Here is a 19,553-nt window from a genome sequence, read left to right on the forward strand (position 1 = left end):
TGGCACCGGACCAGGATATCTCCGGGACCGCCTTCTGCCGCACGAATCCCAGCGACCGATTAGGTCCCACAGAGTTGGCCTTCTTCGGGTCCCGTCGACTAAACAATGTCGTCTGGCGGGACCCAGGGGAAGAGCCTTCTCTGTGGCGGCTCTGACCCTCTGGAATCAACTCCCCCCAGAGATTAGGACTGCCCCCACCCTCCTTGCCTTTCGTAAACTCCTTAAAACCCACCTCTGTCATCAGGCTTGGGGAAACTGAGACATCCCCCCCTTGCCTATGTAACTTTGTGCATGATATGACTGTGTGTATGTATTTTATCTACTGGGGTTTTTTTTTATTTTAGACTTTGTAATGTAAAACTGTTATTTTAGATTTTAATTATTAGATTTGTTACCATGTATTGTTTTTATCACTGTTGTGAGCCGCCCCAAGTCTACAGAGAGGGGCGGCATACAAATCTAATAAATAATAATAATAATAATAATAATAATAATAATAATAATAATAATAATATCGCTTCACAGTGCTTTTACAGCCCTCTCTAAGTGGTTTACGGAGTCAGCAACAATCTGGGTCCTCATTTTACCCACCTCGGAAGGATGGAAGGCTGAGTCGACCTTGAGCCAGTCAGCAGAACCAGCTTGCAGTACTGCACTCTAACCACTGCGCCAGCAAACTCAAGGCCCATGGGCATGATCCGGCCCACAATGTGGTCAGATCTGGCCCATGGAGCTGTCCAGGAATGTAAGGGGTTGGCCCACCGTCGACGGGACCCTGAGAAGCCCAACTCTGTAGGACCTCACCAGAGTTTCTGGTGACGTACATGGTCAGAGAGCGAAAAAACACACTGAAAATTAGGGGGAAAAGATGGCGCCTCGCACAGGCCAGCCAAGATGGCACTGTAGCCGTTGCGCGGAAATTACACAATTGGCGGGCCACGGCCATTGCGGGGCGCCGGGGTGCACCGGTAGGAACCCACCTCTGTTTGACCCCCCCCTGCAATAGTCTGTCAAATTTTTCCCAATTCTGCAAGGACTCAACCGATGCTTCCTAGTGCCGACTTGGGGAATTCTGGGAGTTGAAGTCCATCCATCTTCAAGCCACCTAGCTGGAGAACCATTCCTTTTAGCCAACAACCTACCAGCGGACGTTGTGAACTCCAATACTCTGGACATTTTTAAGAGGAAAATGGACTGCCATTTAGCTGGGATGCTATAGGGTTCCTGCTTAGGCAGGGGGTTGGACTTGATGACCCGCATGGTCCCTTCCAACTCTAACAATAAATAAAATAAATAAATAAACGTAGACTCATTTCCCACAGAACCCGGCTTGGCACCAAAACGGCCCGCTCGCCTCGATTTCCGACGTTCGATGAGTGCCAGGAAAAACCGCAATTGTCTTCCCATCGAGAAATTCCAGACCGTCTCCCCGGCCTGCCTGATTAATAGCAGAGATAGATATCTGGATGGCTGAGTCATGTCCCGCATGTCAGAGCCATTATTCGTAAGCTCGCCGCAAGGAAGGCCGGACGGGAACACGAGGCGTTGCCAAAGTCTGTAACGGGTCAAGCAGGAGAGATTATATGGGACGTCTTGAACGCCTGCAACGGGAACGTTTGTTAAAAACGAGGGTTCTTCTGAATTCAATTTGGGATTTAGCCTTCTCCTGCATTTGATTAGGGACGGAGTCTCTTCGCCCATCCCTGCGTTTTCGCTTCTTTGCAAGAAATTGGGCTGCCATTAGATTAAATCCTTCCAGATTTCCTCTTAAGAACATAAGAACCTAAGAAGAGCCCTGCTGAATCGGGCCAAAGCCCATCGAGTCCCACAGTGGCCCACCAATTGTCCATGGGGATCTTGAGCAGAAGGAGAAGGCAAGACCCTCCCTTTCCCTTGACCCCCAACAAATGGGACTCAAGGGAATCCTGCCTGCCTCAACCTACATAGAGGCGGCACATGGACATCCGTTTCAATAAGCACCATGGATACACTTGGCATCCATGAATCTGTCTAATCCTGCCTTGAAGCTCTCCAGGCTGACAGCTGTCACAACCTCTTCGGGAAGTGAATTTCATAAACCTAGTCCAGTGTGTCCCACAGTGGCCCACCAATTGTCCATGGGGATCTGGAGCAGAAAGAGGAGGCAAAACCCTCCATTTCCCTTGACCCCCCAAAAATGGTACCCAAGGGAACCCTGCCTGCCTCTACCAACATAAAAGCAGTACATGGACATCCATTTCCATAACCACTGATACACCTGGCATCCATGAATCTGTCTAATCTGAGTCCTCGGAGAGAGGCGACATACAAATCAAATCAAATCAAATCAATCAATAAGTAAATAAATAAAAAAATCCTGCCTTGAAGCTATCCAGGCTGACAGCTATCACGACCTCTTCTGGAAGTGAATCCCATAAACTAGTGACCTGCTGGGTGAAGAAATATTTCCCTTGATTTGTCCTCACTTTCTTACCTGTGAGCTTTAGGGAGGGCCCCCTCGTCCTAGTATTGTGTGATAGAGAAAAGGATTTTTCTCTATCCACCTTTTCTATCCCATGCATAATTTTATACACTTCAATCAAGTCACCCCTTAAACGCCGTCTTTCAAAGCTGAAGAGACCAAGGCGTTGCAACCTGGTATCATAAGGGAGATGCTCCATTTCCTCTTAGGATCTGCAACCACGTTGAACAAATGCTCTAGCACGGCGGAGAATTCGTGAGACATCAAAGCTCAATTGGCATGGTCATATAACTCTTGGGAGATCTCAGATTGGCTGCTTGGAATCATGTGGCTTCATTCATTTTCAAATCACAAGGCTGCCTGGAGTTTTGGCCATGTTTGAAAGGGTCGTAGGCAGGCGGGGATTGCCATTCCCGCCGCTAAAGCATGCGCCATGCGCACAGCTTCACATCTCCGATAGAGAGAGAGAGAGACAGGTAGATGGGAAGGTAAGTAGACAGAGGTATATATGGCTGCACAGCTAGAGGTATCACAAGCAGGAAGAGGGAGATTGTGATCCCGCTGTATGGAGCGCTAGTGAGACCCCATTTGGAATAATACTGTGTCCAGTTCTGGAGACCTCACTTACAAAAAGACATGGATAAAATTGAGCGGGTCCAAAGATGAGCTACAAAAAATGGACGAAGGTCTTAAGCATAAAACCTCTCAGGAAAGACTTCAATCTGTCTAGTCTGGAGGACAGAAGGGAAGGGGGCACATGATCGAAACATTTAAATATGTCAAAGGGTTAAATAAGGTTCAGGAGGAAAGTGTTTTTAACAGAAAGTGAACACAAGAACAAGGGGACACAATCTGAGGTTAGTTGGGGGAAAGATCAGAAGCAATGTGAGAAAATATTATTTGACTGAAAGAGTAGTAGATGCTTGGAACAAACTTCCAGCAGGCGTGGTTGGTCAATCCACAGGAACTGAATTTAAACATGCCTGGGATAAACATAGATCCATCCGAAGATAAAATATAGGAAATAGTATAAGGGCAGACTAAGTGGACCCTGAGGTCTTTTTCTGCCGTCAATCTTCTATGTTTCTAAATAAAGGGAGAAAGATGATATAGATAGATGAGAGACAGGTAGGTAGGTAGGTAAATAGATGGATGGATGGACGGACAGACAGGTGCATTTTCATACATCTCCTTTCTCTCTTTCTCTCTCTCTCTTTCTCTCTCTCGCTCTCTGCCTAATTTTTATCCTGCTTTAAGCAATTAATTGTTTATGAAGTTTGCCGATATTTCACAAATAGAATCAGAGCTCTGTTTATTTCCCCCAGCCATACTGAATGGACTATATGCTTGCTTTGATCTGAATATAGTAGAGCAGTGTTTCCCAACTTTGGCAACTTGAAGATATCTGGACTTCAACCCCCAGAATTCCCTAGCCACCATTCGCTGGCTGGGGAATTCTGGGAGTTGAAGTCCAAATATCTTCAAGTTGCCAAGGTTGGGAAACACTGCAGTAGACCACTGGGAGGTCACTGCACTGGACCACTGCATGCTTGGCCAAAACCAAACCACAAAACAACAAAACAAAACAAAACATAAAATAAATAAAATAAATAAAATAAATAAAATAAATAAAATAAATAAAATAAATAAAATAAATAAAATAAATAAAATAAATAAAATAAATAAAATAAATAAAATAAATAAAATAAATAAAATAAATAAAATAAATAAAATAAATAAAATAAATAAAATAAATAAAATAAATAAAATAAATAAAATAAAATAAAATAAAATAAAATAAATAAAATAAAATAAAATAAAATAAAATAAAATAAAATAAAACAAAACAAAACAAAATAAAATAAAACAAAATAAAATAAAATAAAACAAAATAAATAAAATAAAATAATAAAATAAAATAAAATAAAAAACAAATGAACAACTAGTTTTGGGAGGAAAATGGGGTGTCATTGAAGCAGAAAAACCACTATTTGAGGTTTATTTTAAGTGGGCCTTCCCTTTGCCTTCCCACCATTCGCCTGGAGAGAAAGTCCTCTTCTGCGCACATTTCTGCTCTTTTTGCCACATGTTTCCCTGGTGATCTATTCCATATGTTTCATTGCGCTCGGCATGAACACGTTCTGGCTATTAGCTTCCTCGCCCAAAATCAACATTCCTGGCAGTCCTTCAAGTCGTGGTGCAGCTCCGTATCAGAAAAGGAAAAAAAAAAAGTACATCCTGAAAATGCACCTGAACACACAACTTGGACTGTATTACAGTGCAGTATAAAAAGGTTCTTCAAAAGGATCCATGAACAGAATATAGAATATAGAGTATATAGAATATAGAGTATAGAGTATAGAATGTAGAGTGTAGAGTAAGAAGGGGGGCATCAAACCCCCCATACCTGGGTCTTCAACATCTCGTGGAAGGCAAGGAGGGTGGGGGCAGTTCAAATCTCCAGGGGGAGTTGATTCCAGAGGGCCGGGGCCACCACAGAGAAGGCTCTTACCCTAGGTCCCACCAGACAACATTGTTTAGTCGACGGGACCCAGAGAAGGCCAACTCTGTGGGACCTAACTGGTCGCTGGGATTCGTGCGGCAGAAGGCGATCCGAGATATTCTGTTCCGATGCCACGAAGGGCTTTATAGGTCAAAGCCAACACTTTGAATTGTGACCGGAAACTGATCGGCAGCCAGTTACGAAAATAGCAATGAAAATTTTGGGCTCAATTGTCGTCGTAAGTCGAGGACAACCCGTAATTGGGAGAACAAATGCCTATATTGCCTGGATGCTAGATGTTGTCCGTCAAGAGAAGATTGGCAGCCGCTAAAAACTGGAAAACGCAACGCCAGAAAAAGTTTTAAAATTTTAAACTCGGCTTTACTGCACTGTGAAGGCAGAGAACAGATGGGTAAATGCAGACATAAAGTAAAACACCGAACGGATGCAGCCGAGGTGTTTTCTGTGGCTTTCCTCCAGAGAGTCTGGGTCATAAAAGAATGGCTGGATTGACAGAGCGGGCAAACCCAGAAAGGAACCGGGTCCAAATATTTTGTATTTTGTGTTATAATTGCACGGAGTCGGTGAAGCATGAGGCAGAACCAGACCAGGGACTGTGGTTGGCAACATCAGGAGTGTCTTCTCCAGGGAAGGTTGAATCAGAACTTTTCATGGTCTGAAGGCTGCTTCCACAAGGCAGGTTAGTCCTTAGAACTGTGATGGCGAACCTATGGCACATGGGCCACAGGTGGCACGCGGAGCCATGTTGGAGGTCACGCAAGACTTTGCCATGTTTCAGCTCCAGCGCGCATGTGCCGGCTAGCTGATTTTTGGCCGGATGCTTCAGGTGATAGACAGACAGACAGAGAGATAGATAGATGAGAGATAGATAGACAGACAGAGATAGACAGACAGACAGATAGATGAGAGACAGGTAGGTAGACAGACAAACAGACAGACAGAGATAGACAGATGGACAGACAGATAGATAGATGAGAGATAGAGAGAAAGACAGACAGATAGATAGATGAGAGATAGAGAGAAAGACAGACAGACAGATAGATGAGAGATAGACAGACAGACAGACAGAGCTAGACAGACAGACAGACAGACAGACAGATGAGAGACAGATAGATAGATAGATAGACAGACAGACAGACAGAGCTAGACAGACAGACAGACAGACAGACAGACAGACAGATAGATGAGAGATAGATGGACAAATACCTGTAGATAGAAGGTAGATAGATAGATAGATAGATAGATAGATAGATAGATAGATAGATAGATAGACAGACAGACAGACAGACAGACAGACAATGAGAGACAGAGAGAGAGATTAGATAGATAAATTAGATAGATAGATAGATAGATAGATAGATAGATAGATAGATAGATAGACAGATATAGATGATAGAAATAAGAGAGAGAGAGAAATAGATGATAGAGACAGACCTAGAGAGATAGAGATAGATGGATGGATGCATGGAGATAGATAGAGAGAAATAGACAGAGACAGGTGATAGAGACAGAGATGGACGGATGGACAGACAGAGAGAAGGAGAAACAGACAGAGATAGATGATAGAAAGATGATAGAGACATAGAGATGGGTAGATAAATGGATGGACGGATGGACGGACAGACATAGATAGATAGATGGTGGAGGGAGGGAGGGAGAAATAGATGAGAGACATAAAGTAGAGACATTTTATCACCAGTACCCTGCTGAAAAGCCATCCTTTTAACATGTGTTTTCATGTTATTTTTTTTAACCAACATGATGCATCACTTCATGCTGTCTTGTCAGAATAGTGGCTATTAATATATCAGATACATGAAAAGTATGTACACGGACAGACAGACAGAGAGACAGTGACAGACAGAGAGAGAGAGAGAGAGAGATATTTCCTCTTGGGTGCCATCCCACCACCAAACCCAATGGCCCCCCGAGTTTTTCTCCTTCCTTCCAGCCTCTCCTCCTCCGGGTCTTGGCTTCCTGGCACTCACATGGCACATTTTTGATGCCTCCCCCACCCCCACCCCCACACTCACATCTGGCTCCCATGCCTTGGGGGGGGGAGCAGGAGGAACACCCCAGGCGCTCTTTGATGATTTCAAAAGAGACGCAAGAGGCAAAGGGGTTTTGCCAAGATCCACTTCTGCTCCTGTGTTCCAATTCCAGCGGGCTCCCCCCACTTGCCCCCCCTCGCTCCCAATTCACGCTGGGTTTGGAAGTTGGGGGGGGGGAGGGAGAGAGCCAGATGCTACGGAAGGCTTCGCTTCTATAAAAGGGGCTTCAGTTTCTTCCGAGACTTGGCAGATAAAAGCCAGAACGCGGGCCAAGCGCCTCTTGTCATGATGGATGCCCAACCATCTTCTCTCTCCAGTTCTGGCTGGCGGTTCGGCTCCATCCAAGGTTTTGGATTACGGTCCAAGCAACCGACAAGGTCTCCAGAGGGTCTTTAACCACAGCTCCGCCCAACCCGGTGCCCTGTCAAAAGATTTCAGAATAACGACAGAGTTGGAAGGGACATTGGAGGTCAACTAGTCCAACCCCTTAATCCAGCGATTCTCAACCTTTCTAATGCTGCGACCCTTTAATACACTTAATACCTCATTGTGGCCAGTAAGGGCCCACGGAGTCGGCCTTCTCCAGGTCCCGCCTGCCAAACAATGCCGGTTAGTGGGACCTAGAGGAAGAGCCTTCTCTGTGGTGGCTCTATGGTCCCTTTGGAACCAACTGCCCCCTAGATCTCCTCCCTACCGGTCTTCTGGAAAGCTGTTTTTCTGGCAGGCCTGGAATTAGATTGGCTGCTGTGTGTGTATGGTTCTTTTTAAGATATTATTTTGTTGTTATTATATTACTGATTTTATTAGGCAATTTTGATTGTATTTTAATGCTATTGTATTTATTCTACTTGTTGGCTGCTCTGAGTCCACTTTGGATTGAGCGGAATATAAATATATATAAATATAAATATAGTTCTTCTATATGTATTGTGTATTGGACAAAATAAATAAATAAAAATATAAATATAAGTATGAATATGAATATAAATATAAATATAATAAATATAAATATAATAAATATAAATATAAATACAAATATATTAACACACGCCCCAATTGTCAAGGTTGATGTATGGTTTGATTGGATTGTGTGATTATTTTATTTTATTATAAGGGTTTTAAATTGTATTTTTAAAAATTGGATTTGTACACTGTTTATGTTGTTGTGAGCTGCCTCAAGTCCTCAGAGAGGGGCGGCATACAAATCTAATAAATTATTATTATTATTGTTGTTGTTGTTGCCGTTGTTGTTAATATTAATATTAACATTAATATTAATAATATTAATATTAATAATATAAATACAATATCAATTAGAATACAATGTTTCAAGATCAATTTCAAGCAACGGATGGAAACTAACCAAGAAGTGAAGCAGACTAGAACTAAGGAGAAATTTCCTGACAGAACAATTAACCAAGGGTACCACTTGCCTGCAGAAGTTGTAAATCAGTGGTTCTCAACCTTTCTAATGCCACGGCCCCTTAGTACAGTTCCTCACATGCGCTCAGATCTTTCTGAAGCCAGGTAGGTGAAAAAAAATCCCCCAACAGACTAACCGGAAGTTTGGGAAAATGCACTTCCGGTTTGCCCATTGTGCTGTTTTTTGGACTACGGGGAAACGTCCTCAGCCAAGCACAGGTCTGGTCGAAAGTCGAAGTGGTCTGAGAGAGACCGTCGGACTCTAAAGCGAATTAATTGTTAGAGCATTGTTAGCTCCTAAAACCACTGCAGAGCTCAATGGACACGTACAGAACCCAGTTTCCAGTTAGGTCCCACAGAGTTGGCCTTCTCCAGGTCCCGTCAACTAAACAATGTTGTTTGGCGGGATCCAGGGGAAGAGCCTTCTCTGTGGCGGCCCCAACCCTTTGGAACCAACTCCCCCCAGATATCAGAGTTGCCCCCACCCTCCTAGCCTTTCGCAAGCTCCTTAAAACCCACCTCTGTCGTCGGGCATGGGGGAATTGACATTTTTTCCCTCCCCCTAGGCTTATAAAATTTATGCATGGTACGCTAGTATGTATGATTGGTTTCTAAATTGGGGTTTTTTAAATTAACTTAAATATTAGATTTGTTTACATTGTATTATTATTGCTGTGAGCCGCCCCGAGTCTGCGGAGAGGGGCGGCATACAAATCTGATTAATAAATAAATAAATTTTTAAAAAACCTGTTTGAAGGGAGCGTCACAAATCTGGATTCCAAATCTGGATATTCAAGGTGTTTCCGTTTTTTTGCCCAACCCGTGTACTGCAATATGGCTATCATGTCCCCTCCAGTCCTTCTTTTCTCTAACTAGCCAAATACAAATCTTGCAACCATTCTTCATATATTTTAGCCTCCAGGCCTTTAATCATCTCCGTTGCTCTTCTCTGCACATTTTCGAAAGCCTCAATGTGGTTTTTTGTAATGTGGTGACCAAAATTTGATGCAGTATTCAGGTGTGGCCTTACTAAGCGAAGCTAAGACTTCACATGATTTAGACTCTACGCCTGTGTTTATACAGCCAAGGGTCGTAGTAGCTTTTTTGGCTGCTGCTGCACAGGGCTGGCTGAAGTTTAAATCATTGTCCACTCGGACCACAAGGTCCCTCTTGGTTACTATTTTTGAACCAGAGTTTGCCTAATTTGGTATTTGATTAACTTTGAAACTTCTCGAATATGATATTTGATGCTCAAATTGTGTCCCCAATACTCGTCATTTGTTTGGTGTTCAGGTGCAAACTACAACTTGTTGATTGCTTTGTGACTCGCTACATTTTCCAGCCAAAACAAAGGCTCGCTCTTATGGGGAAAGTATAGTCTGGTATTTCTTTTACTCATTGCACCTCTCAGAACCAATTAACAAGTAGAGAGATCAGCAAATTAAAAATTGAGGGAGGGAGAGAGGAAGGAAGGAGAAATAAAAGAAAAGAAAGAGAAAAAGGAAGAGAGGAAAAAAGACAAAGAAAAAAGAAAACAAGGAAGGAGAAAGTGGAAGAAGAGAAAAAGAAAAGGAAGGCAGAGATAAAAATGACAGGAAGGAGAGAGAAAGAGAAAGGGGAAGAAAGGAAGGAAGGAGAAAGGGGAAGGAAAGAAAAGGAAAGGGAGTTAGGTAGGAAGACAGACAGAGGAAAAAGAAAACAAGGAGAAAGGGAAAGGAGAAAAAGGGAGGGAGGCAGATAGAAAGAAAGGAAGGAGATAGAGAAAGAAAGGGAGGGAGAGAGGAAAGGAGGAAAGAAGGTAGGCAGAGATAAAAAAAGGAAAGAGAAAAGAGAAAAAGGGATGAAGACAGACAGAAAAAAGGAAGGAGAAAGGGGAGGGAAGGAAAAAAAGAAAAAGGGAGGAAGGCAGATAAAAAGAAAGGAAGAGAAAGAGAAAAGAGGAGGGAGGGAGGAAGACAAATAGAAAAAACAAGGAGAAAGGGGAAGAAAGAAGAGAAAAGGAAGGCAGAGATAAAAAAGAAAGGAAGAAGAGAAAAAGGGATGAAAGAAGACAGAAAAAAGGAAGGAGAAAGGGGAAAGAAGAAAAAGAAAGGGAGGTAGGGAAGAAGACTGAGAAAAAAGAAAGCAAGGAAGGAGAGAGAGAAAGGAAAGACCGCAGCAACACTCTACTGCTAATCCTCCCTCTGCCCCAATTCCCACAAAAGAAAAATTATACAAGTTGTTTTTGGCCAGAAGTACAAAACCGAGCGCCTAGGAACATGAAAATATGACTCTTCTTTCCAGCCTCCAGCTCCGTCCTCATTCATCTGCGATAATAATCAGAGGGATATATAGATAAATGTTGGAAAAAAGAAAGTGGGAAGTTGATGGAAGGGGAAGGGGGGCATTCCTCAGCCGAGGCCCCCATCAATCTCAGGGCCCGGCTGGGCTGAGGGTAAAATAACAAAGCCCGTATTTATCTCCAAAGACGACAACTCTGAACTTCAGGCAACCCCTTGCTCCCCACAAAGACCAGCCGTGCCCAGCCGGCCTCCTCGCCCGGTCAACTTTGAGTTGTCTTGAAACCAAGCTTGGGGACTGTCCTCCTTCCTCCCCAAATTAGGACATTTATTTATTTTTATTTATTTATTTTGTCCAATGCACAATGAGGGTTTTAGTGGGTATATATCTATATACACATAGTAAAATACATGATGAAGGTTATAGAGGAGATACTCATAGTAAAATATATCTAAGAAATAATAGAAAAGAAGGTATAGTAATAGAACATATCAATGAAAGAATAGAAGAAGAGATATAGGAATAGAAGAAAGGTATAGGAGATATAGGAGAGCAATAGGACAGGGGACGGAAGGCACTCTAGTGCACTTGTACTCGCCCCTTACTGACCTCTTAGGAATCTGGATAGGTCAACCATAGATAATCTAAGGGTAAAGTGTTGGGGGTTTGGGGATGACACTACGGAGTCCGGCAATGAGTTCCACGCTTCGACAACTCGGTTACTGAAGTCATATTTTTTACAGTCAAGTTTGGAGCGGTTAATATTAAGTTTAAATCTGTTGTGTGCTCTTGTGTTGTTGTGGTTGAAGCTGAAGTAGTCGCCGACAGGCAGGACGTTGTAGCATATGATCTTGTGGGCAATACTTAGATCTTGTTTAAGGCGTCTTAGTTCTAAACTTTCTAGGCCCAGGATTGAAAGTCTAGTCTCATAGGGTATTCTATTTCGAGTGGAGGAGTGAAGGGCTCTTCTGGTGAAGTATCTCTGGACATTTTCAAGGGTCTTAATGTCTGAGATGCGATATGGGTTCCAAACAGATGAGCTGTATTCGAGGATGGGTCTGACAAAAGTTTTGTAAGCTCTGGTAAGTAGTGTGAGATTGCCAGAGCAGAAGCTACGTAGGATTAGGTTTACAACTCTTGAAGCCTTCTTGGCTATATTGTTGCAGTGGGCTTTGGCACTTAAATCTTTTGTTATTAGTATACCAAGGTCTTTAACCAAGTGGGGATTATCTGTGATAATTTGATTATTCAGTTCGTATTTGGAGTTCAGATTCTTCTTCCCAGTGTGTAGGACAGAGCATTTGCTAGTTGAGATTTGGAGTGACATCTGTCACTCGTGTGCGACATTTACACGATGGTGGTTGTCCTCGATTCACAACTATCCCGTAGCCCCAAACGGAACGGCCCTCTCTCAACAGAGTTGGGAAGGGATAAATACAACCAGTGATGGGCCAGGTACGCAGAACCGGTAGAAAAAAATTGAATTACATTTCTTTTTTTCCCCTTCTGGGCTCTGGGCATGTTTTTCCTATTGCAGTAAATGAGGTTGAATGTGTATAATTTTAGAAGAGCTATAAGTGTGTACATACACATACAGTTTATATAGTAGTGTATATTTTTGGGTGCCCGTGTGTAATATGTATGTACACATATGGCATATACAGTATACATAGAATTAAAGAGGATATTTTGGATGTTCAGTAATAGTAACCAGTAGAAAAATTTTGGTCAGGTACACAAAACTGTTAGAAAAAAATTGAATTACATATCTTTTTTCCCCTTCTCTGTGGTTATGATTATGTAGTATCGATTGTTTTTAAGGTAATTGGTTTTTAATTATTAGTTTTGTATCTATATTGTTCTATTGTTGTGAGACGTCCCGAGTCGTCAGAGGGGCGGCATACAAGTCTAATAAATTATTATTATTATTATTATTATTATTATTATTATTATTATTAAATAGAGAGGGAAATTGTATCTCTTTGAGGCAAGGAGAGACCAGGCATCTTAACCCTAACCCTTGAGGTGAGTGACGTCAAATTGGCCACCTTTAAGTCAGTCACATGACCTTTAAGCCACACCCCCTGGTCACGTGATCGTCAAGCCACTCCCACTGGGTCACATGGCTCACAAGCCGCACCCACAAAATATGTCATACCCAGTGTGGTAGTAAAAATTTTTGCAGCCCTTCACCGGATACAACATAGTCATGCGTTCCTTGTCACCGGCGCTACCGGTGTAGTTGCGCGCGCAGCTCTGGGTGACTGGTGGGTGGGCACGCACACCTGCGATTTGGTTTCTGTGCATGTACAGGAAGCCAAATCTTGCGCGAGGATAAACCCACATGTGAGATTTCGCCAATTTTCAGCGGGTATTTAGCTGTGTGAAAGCAAAAAAAAAAAAAAGGTGAAAATCAGTGAGCATCCTCACACGAGATTTGGCTTCTGTGCATGCGCGGAATCCAAATCTCGCGATGGTACGTAGGTGTGCCGGCCACCCTGCGCAGTTCCATTTTCACTACCGGTGCAATGGTGCCAAGCATACCATAACAATAACAATAATAATAATAACAGTCTTCAGCGAGGGGCAGCATACAAATCTAATATATTATTATTATTATTATTATTATTATTATTATTATTATTATTATTATTATTATTATTGGAATCCAATACTAGACATAGTGAGTGAGAATGAGTTGGCTGACTGATTTTAATATATATATGGGATTTTTAGTAGTAATTTTAATTAATTAGATTTGTTGTCATGCTGTTTTTTGTATTCTGTGAGCCGCCCTGAGTCTTGGGAGAAGGGCGGCATACAAATCTAATAAAATAATAATAGTAATAATAGTAATAATAGTAATAATAATAATAATAATAATCCAAAGTGCAGACTCTGTAAAGAAACAGATGAAACAATCGATCACATACTCAGCTGCTGCAAAAAGATCGCACAGACTGACTACAAGCATAGACATGATGCGGTGGCACAGATGATCCACTGGAACTTGTGCCGGAACTACCATTTACCAGTGGCAAAGAACTGGTGGGATCATAAGCCCAAAAAAGTGGTCGAAAATTAGCAAGCAAAACTACTGTGGGACTTCCGACTTCAGACTGACCGAATTCTGAAGCATAACACACCAGACATTGTGATCGTGGAGAAAAAAAAACTATGGATCATCGACATCGCAATCCCAGGAGACAACAGAATTGAGGAGAAGCAGCTAGAGAAATTAGTGAAATACGAAGATCTAAAAATCGAGCTGCAATGACTCTAGCATACGCGAGTGAAAGTGGTCCCAGTGGTACTTGGCATGCTGGGCGCAGTGCCAAAGGATCTCAGCGGACATTTGAAAACCATCGGAATTGACAAAATCTCCATCTGTCAATTGCAAAAGGCCGCTTTACTGGGATCGGCAAACATAATTCGCCGCTACATCACGCAGTCCTAGGTGCTTGGGAAGCGCCCGACTGGTGATGAAATACGAAATCCAGCATAGTGATGTCGTTTGCTGTATTGTATTGACATAAGGAAGAGCCTTCTCTGTGGCGGCCCCGGCCCTCTGGAACCAACTCCCCCCAGAGATTAGAATTGCCCCCACCCTCCTTGCCTTTCGTAAGCTTCTTAAAACCCACCTCTGCCACCAGGCATGGGGGAATTGAGATCCTCTTTCCCCGTAGGCCTTTACAATTCTATGCATGGTATGTATGTATGTATGTTTGGTTTTTATATTAATGGGGTTTTAATCGTTTATAGTATTAGATTACTATTGTACACTGTTTTATTGTTGCTGTTAGCCGCTCCGAGTCTCCGGAGAGGGGCGGCATACAAATCCAATCAATAATAATAATAATAATAATAATAATAATAATAATAATAATAATAATGATAATCTCCATTCATACACGAGACCTTTCAGAACTTCCAAGAAGTCTCCCCATATGAATCCACACCGCTGAGATTGAATACATTTCAATTTTATCGCTGGATGCTGTAGGGAGTGAGGTGGAATGGGGGCGGAGGGTAAGAAGCACCCGACAGCCACAAAGTAAATTAAATTTTTATTCTGCCGTACATATTTATATTGATGGGCTCTCGGCCGAGCCCAGACTTTGATATACAATGTAGAAAGCAAAAGCGAGGCTTAGCGGACACCCCCTCCCCCCCCCCCCCTAAAAAGGCAAGATCCTCAGGCCAGTAAATCCACTCGTGTGCAATCGGGGATGACCTCCCCTGAAGTGACCATTTGCCCTGCTGGTCAATCGTTGAAAGACCGTTCCAATTTAAAAAGAGGGGTTGGTTTTCCTGTGAGGTTTCTTCTTAAAATTAAAAAAAAGGGATTGAAATGATTGGAAAAAAGTTTTGCTGAGAGAGGACGATTCCATTCCATTCCGGTGACCCCAAAACCGATTGCACTGGGGCCACAGAGGTGGGGGTGCACCACGCGTGCAGAGTCTGACCTGCCTGGCTGTAAACTGCTGGATTGAAAATAATGGATAATAATCTTAATGGTAATAACAATAATAATAATAATAATAATAATAACAATCATGCGCCCACAGGCTCTTTGTGTTAACAGTTGAGGGTCCCGCGAGGCACTCCTGTAGCAGAGGCAGACCCTCCCTCCTTAGAAGGAAGGGGGAGGTTGTCGGTAAACAAGCCAGTGTGGTGGGGCGGGGGGGTGTCTCTGTGCATAGTTGCCCCCTTCTTGAAAGCGAGGCATGATTTTATTCCTGAAAGGGAGGGGGGAGAGAGAGGCTCCTTGGTCGCAGGGGAGTTCGGACAGAGGTGACAATGGAAAACGGGTTAAAACTTTATTCCTGGCAAGCAGGAGGAACTGTCCGCTCGCTGACCAAATCTCTCCGGCATACGACACACACCCCTCCCTTAGATGGGAAGGAGAGAGAGGGGAAGGAAGGAAGGAAGGAAGGAAATGGAGAGGGAAAAGGGAGGAATAAGAAGGACAAGAGAGAAGGGAGGGAGGGGAGGGAGGAGGAAAAAAGGGAGAGGGAAGGACAAGGGAGGAGGAAAAAGAGAATGGAGGAGGAAAACAGTGGGGAGGAAGTAGGAAGGGAGAAGGGGAGAGGGAGAAGAAGGGAGGAGGAGAAGGGAGAAGGAAGCAAGGGAAAGGGAAGGAAGGAAGGGGAGAAGGAGGAATGAGAAGGACAAGAGAGAAGGGAGGGAGTGGAGGAGGAAAAAAGGGAGGGCAGGAAGGACAAGGAAAAGAGGAAAATGGAGAGGGCGAAGGAGGGAGGAATGAGTAGAAGGACAAGGCAGAAGGAGAAAGGGAGTGGAGGAGGAAAACTGGGGAGGAAGTAGGGAGAAGGAGAAGAAGGGAGGAAGGAATGAGGGAAGGGGAGAAGGAAGTAAGAGATTAGGGAAAGGAGAAGGGAAGGGAGGAAGGAAGCAGGAAGGAAGGAAGGGAAGGAGGGAGAGAGGGAGGGACGGAGGGAGGGAGAGAGGAAGGGGAAAAATTAAGAAGGAAATTCCATTCATTTTACAACTTCTCTTGTGAGCTTCTCAACCAGAAAGCTGCTAAGCTGTCAAGGACTCACAAGAGAAGACAAGCAAAGCCTTGTGGGCAAGCGGGCAAGCTTGACTTGACCTCTCCTGAAAAGATGGAAATAATAAAACATTTGGTGATGGTGGCGGTGGGGGAACCAACCAAACCAGTAATGCAAAGGACCAAGAATGGCCAAAGAAATTGTAAAAATTCGGGGGGTGAGGAAGGGGTGATTTGGGGGGGGGGAGGGAAGAGAGCAGATTCTGACCCACGTGGTCATCTGGAGAGATCTTCTGTCCTTCCTTCCAAAACTGTAGCCCACACTTTCTTCCCTGCTGTCCTCCTAACCCCAAAACTCAGAGCTCTCCAAACTTAGCGACTCGAAGACTTGTTGGACTTAAACTCCCAGAATTCTGGGAGTTGGGAGTCCACAAGTCTTCGAGTCGCTAAGTTTGGAGAGCTCCGGGAGTTGAAGTCCACAAGTCGCTGAGTTTGGAGACCCTCCTTCCCACAATGGATCAGGACAATGTGTGCAGGATGCATCTCCACTCCAGACGTACGCAATTCACTCTTGGCGACACGCGCCCCCCCTCCGCTACTTATCGGAGCCTTTCCGCGGACGGCGGAACGTGGGCGTGTCCTTGTTCAGGGCGTAGATCCGACGGGAGAACTCCTCAAATTCCCCCAGGACTTGATCGTCACATTCCACGGCTACGGCGTGGTCGACCGGGATGTAGTTGAAGGCCCCCAATTGGTCTCCCGAACCGAAGCCCATGGCCTCCAGGCCCATGATCTCTTCTGCCTGCTCCACAGTACAAAGGAGGTTGGTGCCCAGCGCGCCGCAAAAGACACTGGGCCGCTCGCGAGCGGCAGTCCCAGGTTGCTCGCTGGAGAATGGGGTGCCGTTGATGGCCCGCGAAGGTCCCCGGAGAGATTCCGGTGGGTTCCGGCTGCCACTTGAGCTCCTACTGTCGTTGTGGACGCCGAGCCGCGAATCTTCGCCCGTTTGGCTCCTGTCTTTCGAGAAGTCGATGGAGGTATCTAAAGAGGAGGATAAAGAGGTCGCCGTTTTCTCCGCCTCGCCCGCGACGGGTTGGGGGAAAGCCGAGTTGTGACTCGGGAGCTGGGGTTTGTGCAGCAGTCTTTCGTTCTCCGAATTAGCCCGTTTGCGAAGACCTTTGTCCGGAGACGGGTGGTTGCTGGAAAAGCCGACATCCAATCCCCCAAACGCAGAACCTTGTCTCTTTGGAACGGGGATGGCGCTGGAAACGTGGTGACGATCGCTGTGGAGGAACGGGAGAAGGAGGGTTAAAATCAGCAGGCCTTCGGAGAAAAACTTTGCGACTTTAAAGGGGGGGGGGGCTACCGACAGTGCCGGGCTGCACCCGGTACGGGGCCACACGGTAGTGTGGTGGTAAAAATCAGGATGCGCACACAGCTGCGTTTCCTGAAAACGTGCATGCACGCCCCTGCGAGGGATTCAGCTTCTGCTCATGCGCCACAAGCAAAATTGGGGGAAATTGATACACCCCGTAGCTATTATGGTTTATGTATGGTTTGTTTGGGTTGTATGATTGCTTTTTTATTATAAGGGGTTTTTTAAAACTGTTTTTTAAACATTGGATTTGTACACTGCATATTGTTTGTTGTGAGCCGCTCCGAGTCTTCGGAGAGGGCGGCATACAAAACTAATAAATTATTATTATTATTATTATCATTAATTATTATTTCACGCATATTTTTGTCTTTTTTTGCTTTTGCACATGCGCAAAACAAAAGAAATCATTAAAAATAGGTGAAATCTCGCGTGCATGAGCATCCATGTGCGAGATTTTGCTTTTGCCGCATGCACAGAAGCCAGTCTCTGGCTGATGCACGCACATCAACGACAGTGTCAGAGAGCGCACGAGTAGCGCCAAAGAAGAATGGCCCTTCACTGGCTACCAAGAGCCCCCGAAGAAACACAAGACTGCCCCTTCCCAGATCTGCTATTCATATTTATTCTCGATAAATCAGGGGTATCAAACACAATTTCATTGGGGGCCGCATCAGGGTTGAGTTTGACTTTGGAGGAGGGAGCGTGGCCAGGGTGGTGTGGCCAAATTGATGTCACTCATGTTGGAGGCACCTGAGTGAAAACAGGCGCCCGAGCACTGTTTTGGCTGCAACGGCCTCCTGAATCCCTCTGCCAGAGAAAAGGGAGCTTCGGAGGGCCACTCACAGTTCTCCCAAGGTCCGTTTTCTTTGGCAGAGGCATTGCGGGCTGGTCCTTCACTGTTTCCAGGGCGGTCCCACGGGCCAGATCTGAGCACACCCCATCATGGCTGAATCCAGCCCCAGGGCCTTGAGTTTGACCCTGCTGCTGTAAATAGTCTGGGAGGTTTGCATGTAGGGCTTTATGACCTATAAAGCCCTACATGGCATCGGACCAGACTTACCTCCGCGACCGCCTTCTGCCGCACGAATCCCAGTGACCGATAAGGTCCCACAGAGTTGGCCTTTTCCGGGTCCCGTCGACTAAACAATGTCGTCTGGCGGGACCCAGGGAAAGAGCCTTCTCTGTGGCAGCCCCGACCCTCTGGAACCAGCTCTCCCCAGAGATCAGAACTGCCCCCAGCCTCCTTGCCTTTCGTAAAGTTCTTAAGACCCATCTCTGCCGTCAGGCATGGGGGAACTGACACATCTCCCCCGGACCTATACAGTTTATACATGGAATGTTTGTGTGTGTGTTTGCTTTTAATAATGGGGTTTTTAGTGTTTTTTAAATTATTAGATTTGTTCTTACATTGTATTTGTTATTGTTGTAAGCTGCCCCAAGTCTATAGAGAGGAGCAGCATACAAATCTAATTATTATTATTATTAATAATAATAATATTAATAATAATAATAATAATAATAATAATAATAATAATAAGAAGAAGAAGAAGAAGAAGAAGAAGAGGAAGAAGAAGTCTGCACTCCTATTACTACTAGTTTTTTCTCAACATTCCTATCACCCATCTCCTCCCACTTAGGACTGTAACTTGATGCTTGTATCCTAAGATTTTTATTAATATTTTGCTTCTTCATTGATTATTTGACCCCCATGACAATCATTAAATGTTGTACCATGTTTCTTCACAAATCTATATTTTCTTTTTATGTACACTGAGAGCCTCTGCACCAAAGGCAGCACGAATCCCAGTGACCGATAAGGTCCCACAGAGTTGGCCTTCTCCGGGTCCCGTCGACTAAACAATGTCGTCTGGCGGGACCCAGGGGAAGAGCCTTCTCTGTTGTGGCCTCACCCCTCTGGAACCAACTCC

The 19,553-nt window shown here is 44.4% G+C and overlaps 1 protein-coding gene across 2 annotated transcripts in view; it reads right to left on the minus strand.

The window, feature by feature from the left end:
* Window positions 1–15,550: 15,550 nt before the first annotated feature.
* Window positions 15,551–19,553, minus strand: part of UVRAG (UV radiation resistance associated) — a 104,821-nt gene continuing 100,818 nt past the window's right edge. The window contains exon 15 of one of the 2 annotated variants that reach the window (XM_070749502.1): window positions 15,551–17,530. In XM_070749502.1, the coding sequence (XP_070605603.1) occupies window positions 16,843–17,530 (688 nt within the window). In that variant the 3' untranslated portion in view covers window positions 15,551–16,842. The remainder of the gene's footprint in view (window positions 17,531–19,553) is intronic. The other variant, XM_070749503.1, reaches the window with a different exon arrangement.

The sequence above is a fragment of the Erythrolamprus reginae genome, chromosome 4, assembly GCF_031021105.1.
Source record: "Erythrolamprus reginae isolate rEryReg1 chromosome 4, rEryReg1.hap1, whole genome shotgun sequence".
NCBI classification, from domain to species: domain Eukaryota; kingdom Metazoa; phylum Chordata; class Lepidosauria; order Squamata; family Dipsadidae; genus Erythrolamprus; species Erythrolamprus reginae.